The sequence below is a fragment of the Lutra lutra genome, chromosome 15, assembly GCF_902655055.1.
Source record: "Lutra lutra chromosome 15, mLutLut1.2, whole genome shotgun sequence".
Classification (NCBI taxonomy): Eukaryota; Metazoa; Chordata; class Mammalia; order Carnivora; family Mustelidae; genus Lutra; species Lutra lutra.
Genome location: NC_062292.1, coordinates 40,871,615 through 40,895,244, shown reverse-complemented (window position 1 = coordinate 40,895,244; position 23,630 = coordinate 40,871,615). Strand labels below are relative to the sequence as shown.

Sequence of the window (23,630 nt, the reverse complement as noted above, 5' to 3'; positions counted from 1 at the left end):
TAGGTTTAGCAGATCGTGGTCCCGTATTCCTGCATCTTCAAGCTCTAGGGGGATGAACTTTGGCGGTCCTCGTGGTCCCCTCAAACAACCCAGCTTCCTGCCCGAGGAGAACCATCATACCAGACTAGAAGTTCTACCTTGTATCTGACCCCCCAGAGCAGTTTTAGTCCCTTCCCAGGGAGGAGGGCTTGTCGCACAGCTTTAGGGGGCAGGGGAGAAGACCCACTTTGCAGATGGCCCCCCTGAGGCCTGCCGAGCCTGCCTGCAAGGTCACTCAGCCCCGTAGAAGCAGCCAGTAGCCTGGGAACTGGCTTCCTCCACAGCATCCTTTTCAGTGTAGCTGCAGATAAGCCCTTCCCTCTGCCCCCGATACCCCTGGCCCAGAGACTCATGCAGCGCCTTGGACATTGCCATCTGCCCCCCAACCCCCCTCCCAGCCTGTCGTCCCAGGCCTGGGCCTCTGGCATCTGCTTTATCAGGATTCCGAAGAGGGACAGCTGGTTTATGTTATATGGCTGCTCCCTCCTCTGTTCCCTGCGTATCTGTGCTGGTTTTAAATAGCTTATCTGAGCAGCTGGAAAACCACATGGGCTTATATGGCGTGGGGTGCCTGTTCCCTTAGCCCTGTCCCTGGCACCTGCTAAAATAGCAGCCAACACCCCCCGCGCCCCCGCCTCATCTCCTGCCGCACATCCCTCCCACCATGGGGCTTGGCTTCTGAGGCTCCAGCCCACAGGCCTGCTTAAAGCCCTCTCCATCCCCTGTCCTCACCCAGTCCCTGCTGAGGCTGAGCAGACACCTCAGGATCGGTGGTGGGCAGCTGCTGGTGTGAGGTAAGACTCGGGCACGGCTGGAGATGGGGGTGCAGAGAGGAGAGGGGCAATGTCTTCCTTGGCACCTTTGTGCAGAGTTTGCCCGTGTCCGCACTGCGTGGATGTCAGAGTTGCTACTGATTCACGGTCCCTTCGAGAAGAGGCCACACTTTAGAGGAGGTGTTGCAGGGATCGGACTCCAAGACTAGCACAGTAGGACAGCAGCAACCCTTGGTTAGAAGTTAGAGCCTTGGAGAGCTGAATCCCAGCTCTGCCACCAAAGATATTGTAGCTGGGGAGTCTTGGGGAGTAACTTTCCCTCCCTGGGCCTCAGTTTCCTCATCTGTAGAATGGACAAGATAATCGCCAGGCCGCTGCCTGCTCTAAAGACAATGAAGCTCTAACCAACAGGGTCTCCCCCAGATTGCTCGGCCCAACCCCTCACCTCCAGGCCCAGGGCCCCCTGAACCTTTCTAGGCAGGTCCTTCTGGACTCAGAGCAGAGCAAGACTGTGGTCCTATCAATCACAAGGGTCCTTGTGGCCAAATTATCATCTCCAGCAAGTCAGCGACTGTCCTGGAGGCACTGAGAAAGAGCACAGGTGCAGAGAGGCAGGCAGGGACCACTGGAGCAGCTCTGCAAGCAGACGGGAGACGTTCGTCTGGCTTCCTGAGTGGGCACCACAGCCTCCCCAGAGAGAAAGCACGGCCAAGCAGCATCTGGGGGGCTGATGGTGGAGAGACCCCACCACAGGGTCCTTTCACAGGCTGTGAGCCCAGCTCCAGGTGCTAGAGTCCAGCTGCCCCCTGTCCCCAAGGTCTCTGGAGTGTGACCCCCTTGCCCCACCCCATCCTGACATGCCCTGGAGGGACAGACCTTGCTCGGTGTCTGGGAGTGGCAAGAGAAGGTCTTATTCCCTTGGTTTTCGGCTTCTCGTGGGCAGGCCTAGCAAGTATCTGGGGGGAGCGATTGCCTGGAGTGTAAGGAATTTCAAAGCACATTCCAGGCCCCAGTGCATTTGGGAAGGCACCTGACCTCCAGAATTCTTCCTCTGACCCGAGTCTCACAGGGCAGGTCCTCCTCTCTGTGCTAAAGAGGAATCTGAGAGGCTCGGGTTACCCACTGGCCCCCCCAACCCTGTCCCCTAGCTCTCCTGGTGGGCTGACAGCTGCAGGATTGGGAGGAGTCCAGCTGGATGTTGGGACAAGGGCTGAGGGACAGGGCCTACATTCCTCAGAGACTCAGAGAATTGTTTCTGCAAGATGAGAACTTGAGCCTCATCTATTTTATAGATAAGCTTATCGAAGCCTGAAGAGATTAAATGACTTAGCTAAGGTCACACAGCAAAAAAACCCAGATTTTTTTTTTTAAAGTAATCTCTATGCCTAATGAGGGACTCGAACTCATGACCCTGAGATCAAGTGTTTCCTGGTCTACGGACTGAGCCCAGCAGGTACCCCCACATCCAGATCTTTTGACCCTATGGCCAGGGTTCCTTCTGCCTTGTACTGTTTTTGACTTACTCCCCAAGGAAGGTGACCCTGATCTCTGAGCTGTGAGGGAATTTGGCTAGAAAGCCATCTGTGGCAGCAGGTGAGGGGCTGGGCGTGAGCACACAGTGGCCTTGGACATTCTCATTCCTCACCCTGCCAGGTCCTGACTAGGTCTCATTCCAGAGCCGCAGCCTCTCAGCCTGTCCCCTGCCCTTCATCTGTCTTGCCTTTGGGCAGTTGACTTGGCTGCGTCCTCTTGGGTGAATTCAAGCCCTTCCCTCTCTATCCTCACTATTTTTAGGAGTTGGATGGTGCTCCCGGGAGCGGGGAGAGGGCTCTAAGCTGCTCTTTCTTCCTTTGAGCCCCTGAGCCAGTGGCTCTGAGCTGGTGGGAGGGCAGGGCAGGAGAGGAGAGAAAGCTAGAAGCCACGTGCCCCACGCTGGCATGCACAGCTCCCCTGAGAGACTTCTCTGTGCTCCCTGAGGTGACAGAGTCCTCCCAGGGGGCTAGTCCTGGCTACCGCCCTGGGGCTTGGGGCAGTGCCTATCTGGGGTTTCGGGGGGCTCTTCTCCTTGGCCACTCTCATCCGAAGACCCATTTGGAAATGCTCTGGGGTTTGGGGCTTTCTTCAGCACAGGGAAGCTCTATCCCCCAGCATGACCCCATAAGCGCCTGCCCATCTCTTCTTGCCCACCCCTCATCCCAGGGGAGCCAAACCCTGGCTCAGAGTTTCTGTCCAAAGTTCTATGTAGACCCTCCTTTATGGCCCCTACCCTACTCCAGCAGAGGGAGCAGGGGAGGGTCCTGCCTGGCCACAGCCGGGCTTACGCTGAACCCAGCAGGACCCGACATCTCTGGAGCGGGTTCAGATGAGCACCCGGCACAAGGCTGCTGTGGGCCCCGGGTTGGGGGAGTTCTCCACCCCAGGGGGCAGCCGTGAGCGGAGGCTCCTTCAGAGTCCTCAGCCTGAAAGCGGCTGCCCCACCCACCAGAGCAGGGACTGTCACAGGATGTCCTCAGGTGGGTGCCTGGGGCACCTCTCCAGGAGGAGGGGCAGGGAGAGGTGGAGAGGGTGTCGAGTCTTGCTCTCTCTGTGCCCCTGTCCCCTGTGGCTTGAGTCAGAAGTTGGTGGCTGCCGTGCTGGATGCTGGTGGGACAGCAGGCAGCGGCACACGAGAAGCCTCACGGAAGTGGCCACCATCTGTCATTCTGATGCTCCTTCGGCCTCGCTGTGATCCTGCCCTCACACCACCTTCTCCCTTTCCTCACTCAGGCAGATTAATGGCTTTCATACTGCCCCGCTGGAGGGGGGTGGCGCCAGCCACCTTTCAACGGGGTTGTGCGCTGCTATGGGCCCAGGAGGGTGGGGTTAGAACAGGTGTTACTCGGAGGTGTGCTCTGGGCCAGGTACTGCGTTAGCTCCGAGCCTCACGGCCGCCCCGGAAGGAGACATTTCACAGAAGAGGGAACCAAGGGGGAGGGAGGTTAAGTGACCTTTCCAAGGTCACCGACAACTGTGAGATGGAGCCAGGATTCACAAGCAGGTTTTCTCACCTCTCCCTGCGTCCTCTCCCTGTAATCACATGGAAATACAGTAAAACCTGACATCGCCTAATGCCTTCCACTTTTCCCAGTGCCCACTCACCCCTCATAAGGATCCATAGCCAGGGTGTGTGTGCCCTGTCTCCATGGTTCAGAGGGGTTAAAGACTTGGTTAAACACACTCAGCAAGCTGATGGAAGAGGGTTTGAATTGTCCTTTCCTATCCCAGCTAAGGGAGAATCTCAAAATGAATTTCCTGGGCAAACATTCTTTAATTGGAATTTGTACTGATCAGCGATAGTTTAATGGGCAATCCTAAGAAATGCTACAGGTCCGTGGTACACTTTGCCTAGTCCCGCACAGTGGTACACATACACATCTGTGGTACGGATCACAACCAGGATATGGACATGGCCACACCATAACCTTACACAGACTTCCCCAGCTCTACTTGCACCAGGCATGTGTGAAATTCTTTTTTTTTTTTTTAAAGATTTTATTTATTTATTTGACATACAGAGATCATAAGCAGGCAGAGAGGCAGGCAGAGAGAGGAGGAAATAGGCTCCCCGCTGAGCAGAAAGCCCAATTCGGGGCTCTATCCCAAGACCCTGGGATCATGACCTGAGCCGAAGGCAGAGGCTTTAACACACTGAGCCACCCAGGCGCCCCCATGTGTGAAATTCTATATGGCATAACTTGTGTAGGTTCATGTGTTTATCAGCACACTCAAGACCCCAGACTGTTCTAAAACCGCAAAAATCCCGTGTGCCTTTTTAAAAGTTTTAAAGTATTCTCTACACCCAAGGTGGGGCTTGAACTCACCATCCCAAGATCAAGAGTTTTCTACTCCATTGACTAAGCCAGCCAGGCATCCCTCCTCCATGCCTTTTATCACCATGCCCATCTCCCCTCCCCTTCCACCCCACACGCAACCCTCGGACAAGCACCAGTCTATTCTCCATTTCTATAATTTTTGCCCTTGCAAGAATGTTACATAAATGAAATCATGTGACTTGGCCTTTTCCTCCTCCAGGAGAGTAATTCCCTGGAGATTCTCCCAAGGCGTCCTGCATATCACTGGATTATTCCTTTTCATGGCCGAGACGTGGTCCACACTAGGAATGTGCCACAGTCTGTTTAACCAGCCTCCGGGGGGAACTTTGTGCCCTGATGAGCAGACCCCCCATGAGTGGGGTTACCCAACTTTGCTGTCCTGAATGCATGGAAAGATTGTGGGCTGGAAAGGTTGAGACACTTTAGAAACATTGTTTTGAGAGTTAGAATTTGCACCAGAACAGGGACAATTCCAAACGGTATGCCTGTTGAAGGGCAAGGAGTGAAATGGACAGGGCTGGTTGCCCTTGAGGTTATACCCGCCCGCCGCCTGGCGGAGAGAGGAGGAAGTAGGCCCCTCACTTCCTCACTGCAGGTCACAGGGCTGATGAGGGGCGGGCTAGCTTCACCGCCCCCCCCCCCGCCCCCCGCAATACCTCTTGGGGTGGCAGCCTGGGGCTGAGGAGGACAGGCTTCCCCTTCTGCCCATATTGACATTTTTCTCTTTCTGGAGGGAGAGCAGAGACCATGTCTGACACGGAAGAGGCGGCAGAAGAGTACGAGGAGTGAGTATCTGGAGCTTCCGGTCTGGGGCCCTGGCCCCTCCCAACCGCGCCCCTCACACCCGGCCCAGGAACCTGCTGGGATGGGGAGGGGAGCTGCTTTGCCGGCTCTGGGGCTCTGATCTGTGCCTCTGTGCCTCTGGGCTGCGGATCCTGGGTTGGCCACAGGCTGGGAGACTTTTGGAAGTAAAGAGGCTCAGCTTCCAGGGTCAGCTCAGGGTCCTAGCTGGCTAGGAGACTTGGAGGCAGAGGAGCTTAGAAGCTGTGTCTCCTGAAAACGGAGCCGGAGATGTTCAGTGACTGTCCCGAAGCCACAGAGTTGATTGTGCCCCATAAAACCCGTATCTGAGCTCACAGTTAGCACTTCGTCTTGGAACCATTCTCCTCCCGAAGTGCCCTGTCCACCGCCCTGCCTGGGGACACCTTGGGGGTGGGACACTGGCAGCCAAGCTAACAGTGATGTCTGGAGGGTGACACTCACCGGGGAGGAGGCAGAGGTATCAGGATTCAGAGCTCCTACCCTCATGGGATTTGCTCTCCTTTGGGATTTAAGATGTCAAATGCTGGAAGTAATCAGCCAAGAGGGGCTGGGCTTGGAGGGTGGGCTGTGGGTGTGCAGGAGCTCTAAGGAGGGGGAAAGCGGTGGGGGCTGTGGTCATCAGGCTTATCTGTGTTGGATTTAGATAGGGAGAGAAGGGGGAAGGAAGAGTGTTCTAGTGCACAGCCTGGCAGAACTCAGCGCCGGGAGAGAGTGGTTAAGTGGGCAGACTTTGTAGAGAACGAGCAGGAGCCCTGGATGAGAAGACAGAGCCCGTTGGGGGGTGTCTTTGTAGGTGGGCGGAGCTCCATGAGGCAATGAGGGAAATAAAGAATGGACTTATCTTAAAAAAAAAAAAAAAAAAAGAATGGACTTATCTTTAGGGAAAGACCAGTGTGTGCGTGCTGTGTGTGTGTGTGTGTGTGTGTGTGTGTGTACTGTGCTACTGACAGTCTCCTTCTGCACGGCAGGGAGCAGGAAGGTAAGCACATGCCTGTGAACTCATTTGGATGAAGGGCAGCCTGGCTGGAAACTGACGCCCCTCTTGTCTCCTCTCTTGCGGCCATGGTCTTCTCTCCTGAGCAGAAGAAGCTGTGGAAGGTACGGAGCTCGGGCAGAGGGAGGGCCAGAAAAGAGAGGTCCTGGGAAATCCAGTATCCTGTCACTGCCCCTCACTGCCAGCTGAGCCAAGGTCTATGGCTCCTAACTGGGAATCAGTCCTAGCCTTGGTTGCTCAGGTCTTAAGCAAAAGGTTTACACCTGTCTCTACTGTCCATTCTTTTCTTCACACAGAATCACCTTTTTTCCAATTAATTATTTTTGATTTTTTTTCTCTAATTTTTTTCCCATGGAAAGTTTTAAATGCATGTACAAGTAGCAAAAACAGAATTATGCACACACATCCCCCCCCTTCCCCAAGCCCCCAGCATCTGGCTTCAACAATCAACTACGGCCAATCTCTTTTCATCTAGGTTTCCTCTCCCCTCAGTTATTTTACAGCTGACATCCCAAATCGTCCCAGATGTCATATCATTTCATGCTTAAGTAGTTCATTAGGTATCTCTAAAGGATAAGCACTATTTAAAGAAAAACATCACTGTGACACCATTACCATCCCTAAAAACATTCAACTTAATAATTTTCCAAATGAGATTATGGAAGCATTCAGTTATCTGAAACATTTTTAAAAAGATTTTCTTTATTTATCTGAGAGAGAGAGAGAGCACAAGTGGGGAGGGGGAGAGGTAGAAGAGGAAGGACAAGTAGATTCCCCACTGAGCGTGGAGCCCGATGCTGGGTTTGATCCCTGAGATCACGACCCTGAGACCATGACCCTGAGATCACAACCCTGAGACCATGACCTGAGCCAAAACCTAGAGTTGGATGCTTAACCGTGCCACCCAGGAGCCCCTCTGTAACATTTTAGATAAACACGACGACATCATTATCTTTCGAAAGTCTGTTTTGACCCATAGACCCTACTCTGATCTATTCTCACAGTTCTCGCCTCAGCTTTCTGCCTCATATCCCTGTGGAGGAACACCCTAACTGTTCTGTCTTCCTGAGCGCGTGACACATGGAAGTGACTAAGAGGTCTCACTCCAGTCGCCACCCAGCCCCCCAAGTGGCCCAGAATAGCCCTCAGTCCCCTCAGGCTTCAGCGCCCCAGGCGGGTTGCATTTTGTCCCCTAAGAGGCTCAGCAGATTCTCAGCAGTATCCCTCAGCACGTGATATGTGGACATCAGGATACAGGGCATCCCGAAGGTCTGGGAGAGAGCCAGGAGCCTCAGCAGCTGTCCCCCTCCTTCCCTGTGCCTTTTACAACGAGGACCCTCTTGCACATTTAAGGCTGTTCCGGGGTGCCTGGCCAAAGAGTAGACCCCAGAGAAACTCGTGGGGGAAACTGAGAGGGGACACGGGAGTCACTTGGTTTTCAAAGGACACCAGATATGTCAGAACCTATCCGCAATGCTTTTTGAACCCAAAATCCACTTTTTGCTGTGTTCTCTGCATACACTCTCGGTACGGAGGCTTTTCCTCTGTTTTTGAGGACTTGCCAGCTCGTGAATTGTCGGGTGTGGTATTTGAGATACAGACCTCTGGATCTGGGACTAATCAGCCTGCTACACACAGTGGGCTTTGGCTGTGAATTAACAAAATAGTTCTCTGCAGCGATGGTGGCCTGAGCTCCGTGTAGCACCTGCCTTGCTTGCACTGAATGGATGCTTCCTGCCTCCCACATAGCTAAGTAGTCCCTGGTTGGAAATGACCAAGAAAGAGTGAGGTCAAAATGCATGGCCACTAAGCTGAGACGCAGAGTACCAACGGCTCTGAGCGCTTCCTTAGGGCAGGGATTTGCAGACCGTGTGCCGGTTTGTTCCCTCGGTGGTAGATGCTGTGCCTTCGTCAGACGGGGGCTCCTTCCTTCACCCAGACCAGGCGATTCTGCGCTGTGCCAGGCTCTCCGGTGGGGCTCTCAGAACTGTGACCCCTGGACACTGGAGAGTTCTGGGAGATACCTGAGAGGCTCACTCAGGGTAGGAATGTGGGAGAAGCTTGATTGAGTTATCCCACTCTGCTGTTCGGGTTCTCTGTCTTGGTGATGAGAGGAAGAGTAGGAAACGGCCAGTTACCACTGACTGAATGACCCCCGAGGGCCAGGTAACTGCCAGAGGCGGTGTGCATGGCGGATCTTTGTGTCCTAACATGGATGGAGAGGTGAGGATGGTTATTTCCATTTCACTGACAAGGCGCCTGGGAAGCTGCTGAGGAATGAATTGCCCAGGTTGCTAGAAGTGGTGAATCAGGAATCAGAACGGGAGCTCAATTCCCAAGCCCACGCTCAAAACCGTGCACTGTCCCGCAGCTCCCGCCCTGTCCTTCTGCTCCCAGACTAACCTGTCTCGCTTCTCCCCTTTGCTGCGGCCACTCCCTGACCCCCAGAAGAGGAGGACTGGAGAGAGGACGAAGACGGTAGTACAGCTTTTACTTTCCTGTGCTTTCTGCTCCCTGCTGTCCTGAGCCGGGCCCTGTTCTGCCGCAGAGTAGGCAGGGTGGGGGTGGGGTGGGGAGGGACAGGTGTGGAGTGGGTGAGTCACTTCCTCCCAGCCTCAGAGGGGCCAGACCGAGGCTCCTTTCCCTTGTTCCTGATCTTTCTCCTGGGCTAGGTGGTGGGAAGGACCTAGGCTGGCTTGTCCCTCAGCCTGCCCTGAATGTGGCTGCAGAGGGGGACTAATGTCCAGACTGAGTGGCCTTTCTCTGCTCCCCCTGCACATACTGGGCCCTCCCTCTGAGCTGGGCAGCCCCCAGGCGGGGTGGCCCCCTGCGTGAGGGGCCTGGGGACAAAGTTATCCGAGAGCAGCTGGGGGAACTGGAAATAGCTAGAGCAGAAAGGACATGACATCAGCCTTCAAATGTGCACTGCCGTGGGGTGTTGGGGGGGTGGGGCTGGACTTGTTCCCGGCCCCCGGGGAGAGGGCTAGGGCAAGGGAGACAGACTTGGGCTGAAGTTTGGTAAGCGCTTTCTCACAGTGATGTGTCAAGATGCACTGGGTGGTCCGGGGAGGCTGGGAGTGCCTCGTCGAGCATGTTGCCGGATCACTGGCTGAGGGCAAGGGGCATTCTCCAGAGAACTGAAACATTAGATTGGGGCGGGGGCTAACAAGATGTCCTGAAGAGGACCCCAAAACTGTCCATACACTTGCTGGTCAGCCTTCTACTCTTACCCCTTCTGGAAGGATCTTCTCTGAGGTAAGGAGCCTGTGGGGATCAAAGAAGAGACATCCCCAGGACCAGACCTAGGAAAAAGAGGACAGAGAGAGCATCAGGCGGAGTGAGTGGTGGCTGGTGTTTCTTTTCTGACCGCCTCTCTCTCGCCCGCCCTGAGGCTTTTTCTCCCCCCTCTGCCAGGAAGTCACCCCATGTCCGCCATCGGTTGGTCAGTGAGCGTTCCCAAGCACCTCCTATAGGCAGAGCCGCCTGCCGGGCGTCATCCTGTCTTATCTGTCCACTCCAAGTGCCTGACTTGGGTGGGGTCCATATCCTGCCAAGCAAAGGGATGAAAATAGAAAAATCCTACTGACTCTCTGAATAGCTCAGCTGTCTACACAGGGGGTACCTACACCCATAGTCCTCCCACCCATAGTCTTGCTGTTTTGGTTTCTTTTAGAAACAGATGAAGGGTCCCTAGAATTCCTGAGTCCAGGACAGGAGCTTTCCCAGCACCACACCTTAAGCAGGGTACATCCTGGGGTGTCAGATCCCTGGGTGGAACATTCTGAGGAGGCGGGAGGTTGGGGAGTGGGGTGGAGTCACATTGCCAGGGGGTGCTGCTGGGGAAAGGCCTAAGTCATGCAGAAACAGCTAGCCGCCAGACCTTCCCACCCCAGCAATGAGCTTTGCCAGGCCTGCAAGCCCTTCTCTGCTACCCGCAGCTCCTCCACACCCTAACACGAAACTACCCCAGACTTCTAGCCCTCCTGCCAGATTTCAGGTAGAGAACAGGTCTCCATGATCAGAAAGACCCACTTCCAATTCCCAGACTCCAGGAGAGGCAAGAGTAGAACAAAAGGACTCTTCATAAGCCCGATCATGCCCTTCTCTTATGGTTGACCAGGGTCAGCAAACATTTTCTACAAAGGAGCAGATAGTAAATACTCTAGGCTTTGTGGGCCACACAGTATCTATCTGTTGCCACTATTGAACTCTGCTGTAGTAAGGCAAAGGCAGGCATAGACAGTACACACATGAATGGATGTGGCTGTGTTCCAATAAAACTTTATTTACAGAAATAGTCTGGGGGCCGGATTTGGCCCTTGGGCCATAGTTTGCCAACTTCCGTTTTAAACCCAGAACTCAGCAGCCCCTTGTTATTCATATCGGTGACCGCCCCCCCGCCATTCATCTGGATCCTGGATGTTGCTGACGTCCATCCCCAGACTTCTCTGATCTGGTCTGCCTGCTAGCAGAAGTAGGGGCTGGGTGTTCAGTGTGTCTGACTCGCTTCTGCAGAGCAGGAAGAGGCGGGCGCGGAAGAGGCGGAAGCGGAAGGGGCTGAAGGTGAGGCTGAGACGGAGGAGACCAATGCGGAAGGTAAGAGCCTGTCTGGGCTGAGGGTGCAAGGGGCGTTGTCCTGGTGCTTTGGGGCGTGGCAGGAGACCCCAGAGGCAGTCCTATGGCTCTAGGAAATCCACCTGGAACCCACGTTCCAGCCTGTGCAGCAGAATGTCCTGCCTGGGCTGGGATTCAGCTGCCAATGGTCCAGTCAATGACCTTGACTGTGTGCTCCTTTCGTGTCAGGCAGAGCCTTGGGCCCAGGGGCACATGTGTGACCATAGGAGCTGGCAGGGTGTGCTCCGGTTAGGACCTATGTGAGGGGAAGACTCTTGGCAGGGGGCCCTGAGCCTGGAACAGGGACCTTACTGATGTCTCATGTTCTGTTTAGGAGATGGGCGAGAAGAGGAGGCTAAGGAAGGTGAGGGTAAGGACTGTTGGACATCAGGAGACAGGTATTGGGGTGTCAAGGGAACCCCTACAAGCAGACTGCTGGAGACTGCCCACAGGGCTCCTTCCAGGGAGGTGGGTGAAGAGGGGTTCAGGGAAGGAGAGGACAGAAGTTGGTGGCCATGTGGGTTTTGGTGTACGGCTCCAAACCTCTGGCCGCCTCATTCCAGAGAAGTTGCCGGGGTGGTGCCCTGTGGGAGAGGGGACCAATGTCCAGTCCTCAATCTGAGCAGGGCCCCCAGAAGTCACTGACACATACAAGGTGCCTGGAACTCAGACAAAATCACTTGTAAGGTTTGGTGTCTATAGGATGAAATCCCAAGACATAGATGGTCCACGTGCTGGGTCGCTGCAGGGGTCATTGTCACGTGGCAGGCTTTGGCAAGGGTGCAGTGGTCCTAGCCACATCTCGGGGGGAGGGGCAACCAGCTGGGTCTTGGCATCATGCCCATCAGCATCCCCCTGGAGGCCAGGGAGTCCAGGGAGCAACCAATTAGGCAGAGACCTGGGAGGTGACTGTGTAGCCAGGATTCCCTGGGACAGTGCCATGGGACCCTGCCTCACTAGGAAGAAAATCTGCCTTGCCCAGAACTGGTGAATGAGAAAAGGCTTGGAAGTTTCACTTTGGGAGTGTGTGCTTCCTATTAGGGCCCAGCTGTGCCCTGAGACGTTGCCCCTAGGAGCTGCTGTGGGAGAGGAAGTGTAGGGTCTGTGGCCCTGCCGCTTTAATTCTTCGTGCTGCTCCTGGAACCGGGGATCCCTGGGGTGGAAGGAATGTACTGTGCAGATGGAGAAATGGAGGCCCATGGATGCCCAGCTCATCAGGGGCAGAGCTGGGACCACATCTGGGGCCTCCTGACCTGTGGCTATGTGCTTCTCTCCTCTCCAGATGGCCCAGTGGAGGAGTCCAAACCAAAGCCCAGGTGAGGGGGACACACCTGTGGTGAAGCCCTGGTGGATGATTAGGGCAGGAAAGGAATACAGTACGGCACAGTGGGCATGGGCTGGGGCTTGCGGCAGGCACAGGCCACCACGTATGGTTGTATAGGTTGTGTACTGCGTGAGTGTCGGCCTGAGGGAGAGCGGGGGCCTCAGACTCCATCCATTACCAATTGCATACACCGTCATGGACACCACTGTGTTCATCTAGGGGAAAAGGATGGACCAGTTGTGGTCCTGGACAGATGTCCTCTCCTATCCCACAGCCCAGCTGGAATACCTTCCTCTGTAACTTAATTGGGACTGGAGGGAAGAGGGAAAAAAATCTGGGGGAGCCAAGCAATGACACTGTGTCAGCCTAGGTGGTTTCACGGTGTCCCAGAGGGGTGGGGCAGGGCAGCTTGGTGCCACACAAGTGAAAGCACCTGTAAGCTGTGGGTGTTGGGTGGGGCAGGGCGGGGGGAAGATTGCGGGGGTTCGGGTGGGGGGCCAGCGAGGGTTTCCCTTTCTGTGATGCTCAGCCTATTAGCAGATGATGTCTCTGCCCACACTTGCGGGCTTCTCCCCATTTCCTTGGGGCCTCTGGAAACCAGCCCTGGAGACAATCCCAGCGATGCTCATTTGTCCAGCACCCTTCCCTTTCCAGGCACCTGAATGGACCCGGCTGTATCTCATTTCAGACCCACCCAGACCTAAGGGCAAATGGGGAAACTGAGGACAGAGTCCACTGGCTCTGGTGTCACACCGCAAGCATGCATGGGGGTGGGAACGAAACCACAGGACTCAAGGGCTTGTGGGAGGTTCTGTGGGGTCAGCCGCACGTGCTGTGTGATTTGGAGCACATCATTACCTCTCGGAGCTGCAGGTGTCTTAAATGAGATGGGTGGTCCCTATGTTGCTGGTGTAGGGAGGACGAAGCGAGAGGGCACGCGTGAAAGAGGATGCTGTCCTCTGGTGGCGGGGAGGGGGTGGGTGGGCGGTGAGCTTTCACTGTTGCGGCCGTGCTTCTGCAGGACGGAGGGGGCCCTGCCTGCCCGGGGCACCCATAGTCCCCCTGGATGACAGTCACGGAGTCCCTCCTCTTCTCTCCAACAGGCCTTTTATGCCCAACTTGGTGCCGCCCAAGATCCCCGATGGGGAGAGAGTAGACTTTGATGTGAGTGTGCCTGCAGAGAGAGGGGCCCCGGGCTGGCAGGGGTTGCAGGGGCCCCGAGGAGCCTGGGGGGGACGGGGGGGGGTGACATGGCAGGTGGGGCGGTGATCGGCACAGGCCGGGCTGGGCACTATCCTGGGTTCAGGCCCCTAGCTTGCCCGTCCCTTCTGCTTTGCGGAGGGCACCACCTGCCCGGCCACATCCCCCTGGACCCGTGGGCGCCGCAGCCCCTGAGCCCATGAAATCGTGCGTTCGCAGGACATCCACCGGAAGCGCATGGAGAAGGACCTGAACGAGCTTCAGACGCTGATCGAGGCTCACTTTGAGAACAGGAAGAAGGAGGAGGAGGAGCTCATCTCACTCAAAGACAGGATCGTGGGTGTCCAGTCTCCTGTGGGAAGGCCCCCGGAGGCCACGCACTGTCCTCCGCGCTCTCTGTGTGAGGCCCCGCCTCCTCCAGGCAGCCTTCCTGGGGGCGCCTGACCCTGGCTCTCTCTCAGGACCCCTGTGGCCAGTTGCCGCTCCGGAGGCCCTGCACCGGGGTGTCTCGGGTCCCCGCCCTCCCTCCCCACCAGACTGGATGGTTTTTGGCAGCTGGAGCTGCTGATTGTCTCTGGACGCCCCGGGCTCTGGTGGTAGGATGACAGTCAGAGGGCTGTTGTCCTACTTCTGCGTCTGCGTCCCTCCCAGGGGACTCAGCGCTCCCCACTGACGCGGGAACGATGACGGGGCCTCTGCTGGGTAGAGGGGAGGTTGTTGTGATTCCTTTGCTTTTCCCTCCACCACACTTGCCGCCGAGTTGGCACACGGCTGCGTGGCTCTGGCTGGATGCCAGGGATTTGGCCATCTGTCGGTGAGCACCGAGCAGCTGCGGGGGCCAGGGACCCAGCACTCAGGGGAGATGGGAGAAGCCTGCCTGACATTTGTCAAATCTTTGAGGACAACCCCGTGATGAGTGACGTTCAGTGTCGGTCCTCTTCACAGGCCCGCTGTGGCCTGTCTTTATTTGGCTGGGGCCACCTTCTGAGCGGGGCCACCTGTCCAGGGGCCATCTCCGTCCTCACGCACGGAGCTGGTTGAGAGCAGCAGCTTTTGGGGGCAGCTGAGACTCGGAGGGGAACAATCTCTGTGGGTTCCCTTGCCACCGTTCTCCCTGGTTGGTCTGGGCATCTCGGAGCACCCCCCTCCCTGCGCACGCACTGGGCAGGCTTGGCCTCTCTCCCCATAGGAGAAGCGGCGGGCCGAGAGGGCTGAGCAGCAGCGCATCCGGAATGAGCGGGAGAAGGAGCGTCAGACTCGCCTGGCTGTGAGTGACCCCTAGTCCCAGACCCACCGAACCCCCGTGCTTCCAGCTCCTTCCAGGCCCCCAGACCCCCTCTCTCCATACACACTGATTCAGTCCTCGAGCCCCTGGTGAGTGCTGCACATTGTGGGGATTCTGATGACACACAGCAAACAAGACAGATGTCTGGGTCCTCCTGAACTTCCTATTTTATATAGTAAGACCCTCCGTCCAGCAGTCCCATGTCTGGGTATTTACCAGAAGATGAAACCGCAAATTCAGAAAGGTATCTGGGCCCCATTCAGTGTAGCCTTATTTACAATAGCAAAGACGTGGCTGCAAGCCGGGTGTCCATTGATGGAGGAATGGATAAGGAAAATGCACACACACACACACACACACACACGCACACACATGCACACACAGTGAAATATTATTACTCAGCCATTAAAAAAAGAAGGAAATCTTGCCATTTGTGAGAACATGGTTGGACCTGGAGGGTATTATGCTAAGTGATATAAGTCAGACAGTGAAGGACAAATACTGTATGATTTCACTTATATGTGGAATCCAAAATGAAACACAACCAAAAACAAAACAAGCTCGTAGATGCAGAGAACAGACTGGTGGTTGCCAGAGGCAGGGGTTAGGGGTGGGCAAAATGAGTGGAAGGGGTCGAAAGGTACAGCTTTCATTATAAGACAAGTAGGTGGGGCACCTGGGTGGCTCAGTGGGTTAAAGCCTCTGCCTTCGGCTCGGGTCACGATCCCAGGGTCCTGGGATCGAGCCCCGAATCAGGCTCTCTGCTCAGCGGGGAGCCTGCTTCCCCCCTCTCTCTGTCTGCCTCTCTGCCTGCTTGTGATCTCTGTCTGTCAAATTAAAAAAAAAAAAAAAAGTAGGTCCTCTCCAGGCCTCCAATCTGCCCGTAGGCTGGTCCCGGGGAACAGAGGGTCCCATGGCCCTCTGCTGGAGGTCCTTCCAGAGCAGCAGGCCTCCTCAAGGGGCTCCCTGCCTGAGGGGTGACAGGATCCACACCTGGGAATCATTCTTCCTTCATTGATCAACAGAAGTCTTCACAGTGGTCCCCTCAGGGGGCTTCTTGCCTGGTGGAGAGAAAGCTCTGCTCCACAGACCCAGAAAGACCCCAGACTTCAGCCTAATGTCAGGAGTTTGTGCCCCCACCCCTGATGTGCTCTCTTCCTGCCCCCTGGAAACAGGAAGAGAGGGCCCGACGAGAGGAGGAGGAGAACAGGAGGAAGGCCGAGGATGAGGCTCGGAAGAAGAAGGCTTTGTCCAACATGATGCACTTTGGGGGCTACATCCAGAAGGTAGGTCAGGGAGCAGCAGCCGTCTTCAGGGGGTCCTGGGGTATAGGGAGGAGAAATTCCCAACTGTGTGTGAAAGACCGAGGTCTCCTCCTGCCCGCCCCCCCGAGCCAGCTCTCTGCCCCACTGTGGCTTTCTCCAGGAGGGGCCTGCAGACAGAGCCACCCCCCGCCCTGCCCCGTGTCAGCAGTGCCCAGGGGTCCCCAGGGTGGATGGTGCGTCTGGAAGAGCCTTGTGCCTCAGAGCTCTGGTGGGAGACCCCGATCTGCCACTTAGAGCTGTGTGGCCTCGGGCAACCTCAGAGCCTCAGCGCATCTGTAAAGTGGGTTTTCTGTTGTCTGCTCTGCCTGCTCGGAGCTCAGACGGGCTCACATGGCAGGCAGCTGGGAGATGGTTTATTCCTGTGGACTCCCTCCGCTCCTAATTTTTGGGCCCTGCTCCTGTAAGGTTCTCCATTCTCAGGGGAGGAGAGGAAATACAAAATTGATTTTCTCTGTGCAGTGGAGAGATCAAAACATTTTCTTAGATTTCCAAAGTCCCCCACTCAGAACCAGACCAGGCTGCCTGCCTCTGCCCCACAGTGACCACACCAGCCAGACTTTTGGCATGGGCCTGCTCTCAAAACGGTCCGTGCCTCACCCCCAGACTCCTGTCCTAATAAGCAAGGTTGCCTACAATGAGCGTCTCAATCACCTTCTCCTTCTCCTGTCTCTCTGCCTTTGCCTTCGGCCCTGTGCTCTGCTCTCTCTCTGTGTCTCTGTCCCGGGTCTCGTTCTTTCTCTCTGGGTCTTTCTCTCATGGTGTCCTGGCTCTGCAGGCCCAGGTGGGTACAAAAACCTCTAACCCTCCTCCTCCTCATGGTTTTGGGTCCTCCGGGGGAGGGCAGGGTGCCTGGCTGGAGGGGAGGAGTGTGGAGAATGGGTTAGTGGGAGGAGGGAGTGGGCAGAGAGATGGAAGAATTTGGAGAGCAAAGGAATAAAGGACTGGAATGGCCCTCCTGGGTCCTGCCTGGAAATCCAGGCCGTTGATGGCGTGGGTGTCTCAGGAAGAAGAGGATAAGGACCTGGTCCTTCTGCAGTCCTTGTCTTATTCCCTGTTGGGTTTCCGGAGGGTTAGGGAAAAGAGGGGGTGGGTGTTCTCTAGCCAACCCTCCCCGGCTTGTCACCCTCTCCAGACGGAGCGGAAAAGTGGGAAGAGACAGACAGAGCGGGAGAAGAAGAAGAAGATTCTGGCCGAGAGGAGGAAGGTGCTGGCCATCGACCACCTGAATGAAGATCAGCTGAGGTGGGGGCTGGGGAGCTCTGGGCATTGCATACACCTGCGCGGGGAGCCGGATGGGCAGAGGGCACGTTCTCACCATCCACCACCAGAGGGCGCTGCCACACCACATTTTTTTTTTTTCCCCCCCCAAAGACTTACCGGTGCCAGTAGAATTGGGCGGGAGCTGGTCGGGACATTTCTGTGCTTTGCCTCCAAGGACTAGGGAAAGAGAACTGACTACGCACCTCACCCCTATGAGCTTCTCCTTACCCACCCGCACCCAATTGGTGGGAAGGGGGATTGGACTGTGCTCTACAGTGCTAGAAGGGCTTTTCCCTCTCCCTCCACCCCCCCAACTCTGCCCTAGCAGCCCCCGTATCTGTTCCTAAGCAGTGGGTACTGCTATCTGGGTCCCATGCTGAGCCAGGTGGACTGGGGGTCCCCTTAGCAGGCCTGGAGGTGGGAAGGAGGGCTGGGACCTCTGGGGGCTGGGTCAGATTTGGGGTAAAGGTAGATGCAGCCATTCTTTATTGTCCCTGTCCTTTCTCTCCCCCATTCCCGCTCTGCCCCGTGCAGGGAGAAGGCCAAGGAGCTATGGCAGAGCATCTACAACCTGGAGGCAGAGAAGTTCGACCTGCAGGAGAAGTTCAAGCAGCAGAAATATGAAGTGAGCCTACTTACTGCTCCCCTCCCCCATCCCATGCTCCTCCTGGTTTGATTGGGGTCCTACGCTGCTGCTCCCGCCAGTCAGGTCCCTTTCCTCTGTCCCTGTCACCCAGACCAACTCATACTCCTGCCAGGGTGTCTTGTCCCTGACAGTGCTCTGAGCCCACAGCTTGCTGGAGAGGTCTAATGGTTGGTTCACTGGCTGGGGCTGAGCAAAGATTCATTTCTGGGGTTCCAGCCCTGGGAGGGGTCTCCCTCCCTTCCATCCCTGAAGGCCTTGAGGCAGCAGCTCAGGCTCACAGAGCCAGATGAGAGGGACAGGATGGGCAGAGCGAGGCCTCGGCGGGGGAGAGGAGGCCTCACCAGAGATGTGGCCATTTCTGTCCCTATGTACCCCGAGGCCAGCTGGCTGAGCACAGCTGGCTGAGCCTCAGACTCCCAGCCTCAAAGGGTCTCAGGTGCCCAGACAGCAGGCACGGATCGGCTCGGCCAGCCCAGGTCCCGCACACTTCCCTGCAGGGGCCTTCTGCCTCGAGCTTCCCTTTTGGGGCCTGCTTTCCTGCATCCCCTGTGCAACGGGCCCCTCCTCGGAGCACCGCTCAGGCTCCCATGGCTGCAGAGAGGCCATTTTGTGCACTGACAGCGAGCGTGGACTTTGGAGCCACGCTACCTGGGTTCTGTAGCTAGCTCTGCCCCTTACTGGCTATGTGACCTTGGGCAAGTCACTTACTTTTCCTTGTTTCCGTTTCTCCTCTAAATGACAAGGATGCCAGCAGGCCCTGTTTCAGAGGGCTGTTGTGAGAGTTACAGAGGTAATAATAGTAATAATAACAGTAATAACATGTTCCAAGCACTGTTCGAGGACTTTTCCATGTATGAAGTTACACTGTTTGGGAGAGCGCTCATAACGGAACAGAAAGGGTCGGCCGGCCGCCCCACTAAGTACTCAGTAGGTATTAGCTGCTATTGAAGCCTCTCCAGGCCTGGGCCCTCCTCTCTCCCTCTGGTTCCCCATTTAACTGCAGCTGGCCTGCTGGGCTTCGATTTGGTGGAAGTACAGGGCTGTGAACTGTGGGTGGACACATGGGCATTGCTGCCCCTTTGAGCCCCAGGGCAGGAGTGCCTGGGGAGGGGGCATAGTCTCAGGCTAGGCGGGGCTGTTCGGAGGACTTCCCGAGGCCCAGCCTTGCACCAGATTCTCAGAAGGCTTCTTCACGCCACCCTTGTCCGGAGCCCTCCGAGGCTCTGGAACCCCACAGTGACAAGCCAGTGGGGTGGTCAGGAAACCTCTCCTTGGCTCCTGCGTGTGGGAGCAGAGACCCTCCAGGTCTCTAACCATTCTGACCCTCTGCATTGCTGCTGGGCCTCCTCTATGCCCTCCCCTCTCCCTTCCCCTCTCCTTATCTCCTCTTTCCCTCTTCCCCCTTCTCCTCCCTCCTTCTCCCCCTCCTCCTTCTTCCTCCACAACTGTGCTAAACCGGCTTCCCTCAGCCCCAGCCACCTGAGACCTGAGTCAATGAGCTCGAAGTTACTCTGTCTTTCCCACTTACAGATCAATGTTCTCCGGAACAGGATCAATGATAACCAGAAAGTGTAAGTTTCTGGGTCCTTCCATCCCCAGCCCTGCCTCCTCTTTCCCTGTCTTCCCAGCCATCCCACTCCTTTTCTGAGGGCTCTGGTTCCCACTCCTTCCCCTCCCCTTCAGGGAACAGGCTGCTTCCTCCTTGGGCTCCCCTGTGGCCACTGCTCGGTGGGGAATGGAGTGCAGGGCCCCAGGGACTCTCTCCAGCCTGAGGCTGCTGCCCTACTCTGCATGTGGAGAGGACTAATGGTTGGTTCACTGGCAAAGACTTATTTCTGGGGGTCCAGCCCTGGGAGGAGTCTCCCAGTCAGCGGCAGCTCCAGGCTGCCCCTGTGAACCCTCAGCCCTCCCCCCACCGCCTCCTCCCTGTGGAGACCCACTGCCCTGGTCCTGCTTCTGACTGGGCCCTGCTCTTTTGCAGCTCCAAGACCCGGGGGAAGGCCAAAGTCACTGGGCGCTGGAAGTAGGGGCAGCAGTCCCCTTCACCAGAGATCCTCGCTGTGTCCCTGCCCTGATCGTCCCCAGCTTCTGGGGCCCTCCTGGGCACTGGAGGCAGACTCGGGTCGGGAAGCCAGGAGCTGGCCTGGCTGGGAGCTGCCACTCCTGGTGCCTGTACCCCCACATGCCCACGCACGCCAATAATAAAAGCCAACACACATCGCAGGCCTTGTCTGTCAGCTCCCCTCAGAGGGAGGGAAATTGAGCTGAGAGCCCGTCTCACAGGGAGTCAGGGTCAAGAGCAGACCCTCAGGGTCACAGGTCCCTGTTAACTGCTGGACCCTAAGAAGCCCCCTCCCACCTGCTTCCGGAGGGGAGAGGGCCGGCGGGCCCTGGGGGAAGCACAGGCTTCGTCAGGGCTCGGGCCTCACAACAGGAGAAGGGCTTGTGACGGGAGCTGCTGTGAGTCACTGCGAGGCCCACTGGGGGGAAGCGCTGAGTGCGGGGACAAGCGTTCCTGTTTCTGTGTGAGTCACTCCTTGGGAACAATGGAGGCCTTTTTGGATGGGCTTGTTTTCTTTCTCTTCCTGGCCAGGGCCTAGGAAACAGGCGTCTGAGGGCCAGGGAGCCCTTGAGGAAGGAGAGAGGGCCAGTTTCATCAGGTAGCTTTTCTGGCAGAGATGAGCTGCTGAGAGGCCTGGGCTGGTCCCACCATTTGCATGTCCTCTAGGGCTTGAGTGCAGGCGAGGGACCTCAGGGTCCTGAGCTGAAGAAGACAGCATGGTGCCATTGAGCCCAGTTGGCAGAAGGGAAATGAGGTGGGAGGGGAGAGCTCCTAACTCAACAGCCCCCTGGAGGAACCCCCTGGATGGGCGCCCCCATGCTTCTGCTCCAGCTGCCCCCCTGCCTGGAAGGCCTTCCCTCAATTCTCCACTCGTCATTCACCAGCGGGAGCCCCACTGTCCCTGGGAAGCTTCCTATACTCTTCCACGCAGAGTGATTCATTTCTCCTTGCTCTGGGCACCCTGCACCCACTTTAACTGTGACCACAGTTCGGCATCTAATATGACACTGTGTTCCCTCTGTCCGGACCAGCAGGCATCACCCCTCTGACTCTCAAGAGACAATATAGATCCACTTATCCTGTGCCACGTGCCAGACTCTGTGACAAATGGCCAGGATACAGAGATGGAAGGGGTATGGTCCCTGGGCGATGAGGACAGGCTTAGCCTGGGGTCTTGGCCTCATTTCTTATCCATCCATCCATCCATCCACCCATCCCTCCATCCATCCCTCCATCCATCTGTCCATCAATCCGTCTGTCCATCCATCCATTCATCCAACCATCCGTCCAGTAAATGTCTCCTGAGCACCAAGTAGTGCTAGGCACTGTGTCAGGTGGAGGGGGTGCTGTGATTTAATAAGCACATCCCCGCCCTTGTGGAGATCACAGCTCAGGGAGAGAGGCAGCCAACAGAAAATTCCAGCCCCGTGTCACAGTTGGCAGGGCAGAAGGTGCTGGGGAGGCACAGACAAGAGGCAGACAAAGCAGGAGGGCTTTCTGGGTTTCTCTATGAGAAGAAGAAAGCCAAAGACAGGGGTCAGGGATGGGAAGAGGGAATAGCACATAGAAAGCCCTAGAAGTAAGGGGTGGGTGGCCTGGTGTGTTTGCGGAGCCCCGGTTACCACAGAATCCAAGGGCTTCGGCTGGGGAACCAGAAGGGCCTCTGGAAGTGACCACAAGGCAGGAGGTGGGAGGTGGGAGGTGGGAGCTCCTTGTCTCTGCAGCCCCATCCTCCCCGCTACCAGACACAGGGGCATGGAATCCAGAATTGAAACTCCAGAATTTCCAACCGCCAAATCCCCGGCGGGGGGCGAGGGGGTTGGTGGCTCCACCTCCTGTCTCAGCCTCTCCTCAGAGCATCAGGAGGGACTGAGGGTGCAGTCCTGGGTCCTGCTTCCTGTGTCTCCTTTCCCACCAGGGTCTCCTTGTGGTCACCCCTCTGCCCTGGTAGGTGAGGTCTCTTCTTCCATTGCTGTGTTCTGAGGCGGACACGAAGGCAGCCTTGCTGTCTTACTCTGAGACTCCTTGAGGCCAGGTCCCATGTATCTTTTCTCCTGGAGTCACCTGGTGTTTAGGGAAGACCCTGTGAGTGCCCTGGACCGTGTCCCCACACAGGGCTTTTCCTGCTCTGACTCAGCGGCACCCAGGTGAGGTCCCCATCCCCTGAACAAGAGCACAGCAGGGTGACCTGGGTGTTGTCTCCAGATGGGAGCCCTGCAGATCCCTGGTCTGCATGGGGCCTGGGGCATTTGTCCCTAAGTGAAGAGAACGGGCAGGTGGCCCTGTCCTGTCCTACTCGCCGAGGAGAGAGCAGATGAGGGTCAGGGTACAGGGGCACACCTGGGTCATCAGCCCAAGGCAGGGGCCCTTCCAAATCCAACAGGCAAGGGCATGGGCTCTGGGCCTCATTGGCCTGTGCTTTCCCCATGATGTTCCTAGGGAACGGAGGCACCACGGATACGTGCACAGAAGCACACTGTGATGGGTTCAGGAGCGAGTGGCAAGGTGCTGAGAGGCATGCACATGTCCCTGCTGGTTCAGTCACGACTCTGTCACTCTGGTGCTCACCATGCAGCGGGAGCCAAACCAGACACTCAGGGAGTGAGTAGTCCTGGGCCTCCTGACCACTCAGGAGCTGGCTGAGGCTGCAGCGGGGCGACTGTGCCACCAGACAGCCTGATTCCCCCCTGCATTGTCCCCTGTGATCCCCTGGGCACCACCGTCTCCACAAGGTTCCAGCCTCCCTCGGCTCTGGGTGTACCTCTCACCGGGCAGATCTCTGGGAACCCCAGGTATACGCTTAGGGAAATGACCTCCAAGTTCTGCTCGGCCCTGGGTCAGAGAGATGAAGGTCCCCGTGGCCCCCGCCGTCCTCCCATCATCAGATTTTCTCTCCAAACAAGCTCAGGTCATGAATGCATTCCCATGATAAGCCCACTTTTTTTTTTTTTTTAAGATTTTATTTATTTATTTGACAGACAGAGATCACAAGCAGGCAGAGAGGCAGGCAGAGAGAGAGGAGGAAGCAGGCTCCCTGCTGAGCAGAGAGCCCTATGCAGGGCTCGATCCCAGGACCCTGAGATCATGACCTGAGTCGAAGGCAGAAGCTTAACCCACTGAGCCACCCAGGCACCCCGATAAGCCCACTTTTGAGGAGGAAAAGCGGGGAGAGGGTGATGGATTCTCCAGGGGCTGCCAGCCTTGGCATCCAGCTCTTCCAGCGGGAGTCTCCAGGCTTCGAAGCTAGAGTCTCACTTTCCTTTGTCAAATTCCCGCCCCACCCCTTCCCAGCTCTGCAACCCGGGGTGAGTTACCTCAGTTCTCTGTGCCCGCCCAAGTTCCCTTACATGAAAAACAGGGATTGTCAGGAAGGCTGATGAGACAGTGTGTCTGGTAATTGGAGGGGCGCTTGGT

General features: G+C 56.6%; 1 protein-coding gene across 10 annotated transcripts; it reads left to right on the top strand.

The window, feature by feature from the left end:
• The first annotated feature begins 699 nt into the window (after positions 1–699).
• TNNT2 (troponin T2, cardiac type) lies at positions 700–20,377 on the top strand. Of its 10 annotated transcripts, none has more exons than XM_047705223.1 (17): positions 702–833; positions 5,418–5,469; positions 6,475–6,485; positions 6,590–6,604; positions 8,952–8,978; positions 11,016–11,096; positions 11,449–11,484; positions 12,397–12,430; positions 13,542–13,602; positions 13,858–13,974; positions 14,828–14,905; positions 16,099–16,209; positions 17,024–17,029; positions 17,381–17,490; positions 18,043–18,133; positions 19,685–19,725; positions 20,136–20,377. In XM_047705223.1, the coding sequence occupies exons 2-17, from the start codon at positions 5,432–5,434 to the stop codon at positions 20,179–20,181; spliced, it is 903 nt and encodes a 300-aa protein (XP_047561179.1). In that variant the 5' UTR covers positions 702–833; positions 5,418–5,431; the 3' UTR covers positions 20,182–20,377. The 10 variants fall into 10 exon arrangements, with proteins under 10 accessions (XP_047561181.1, XP_047561187.1, XP_047561184.1 ...); XM_047705222.1 differs by having other exon boundaries at positions 8,949–8,978; XM_047705224.1 differs by having other exon boundaries at positions 731–833; positions 5,422–5,469.
• Positions 20,378–23,630: the final 3,253 nt, after the last annotated feature.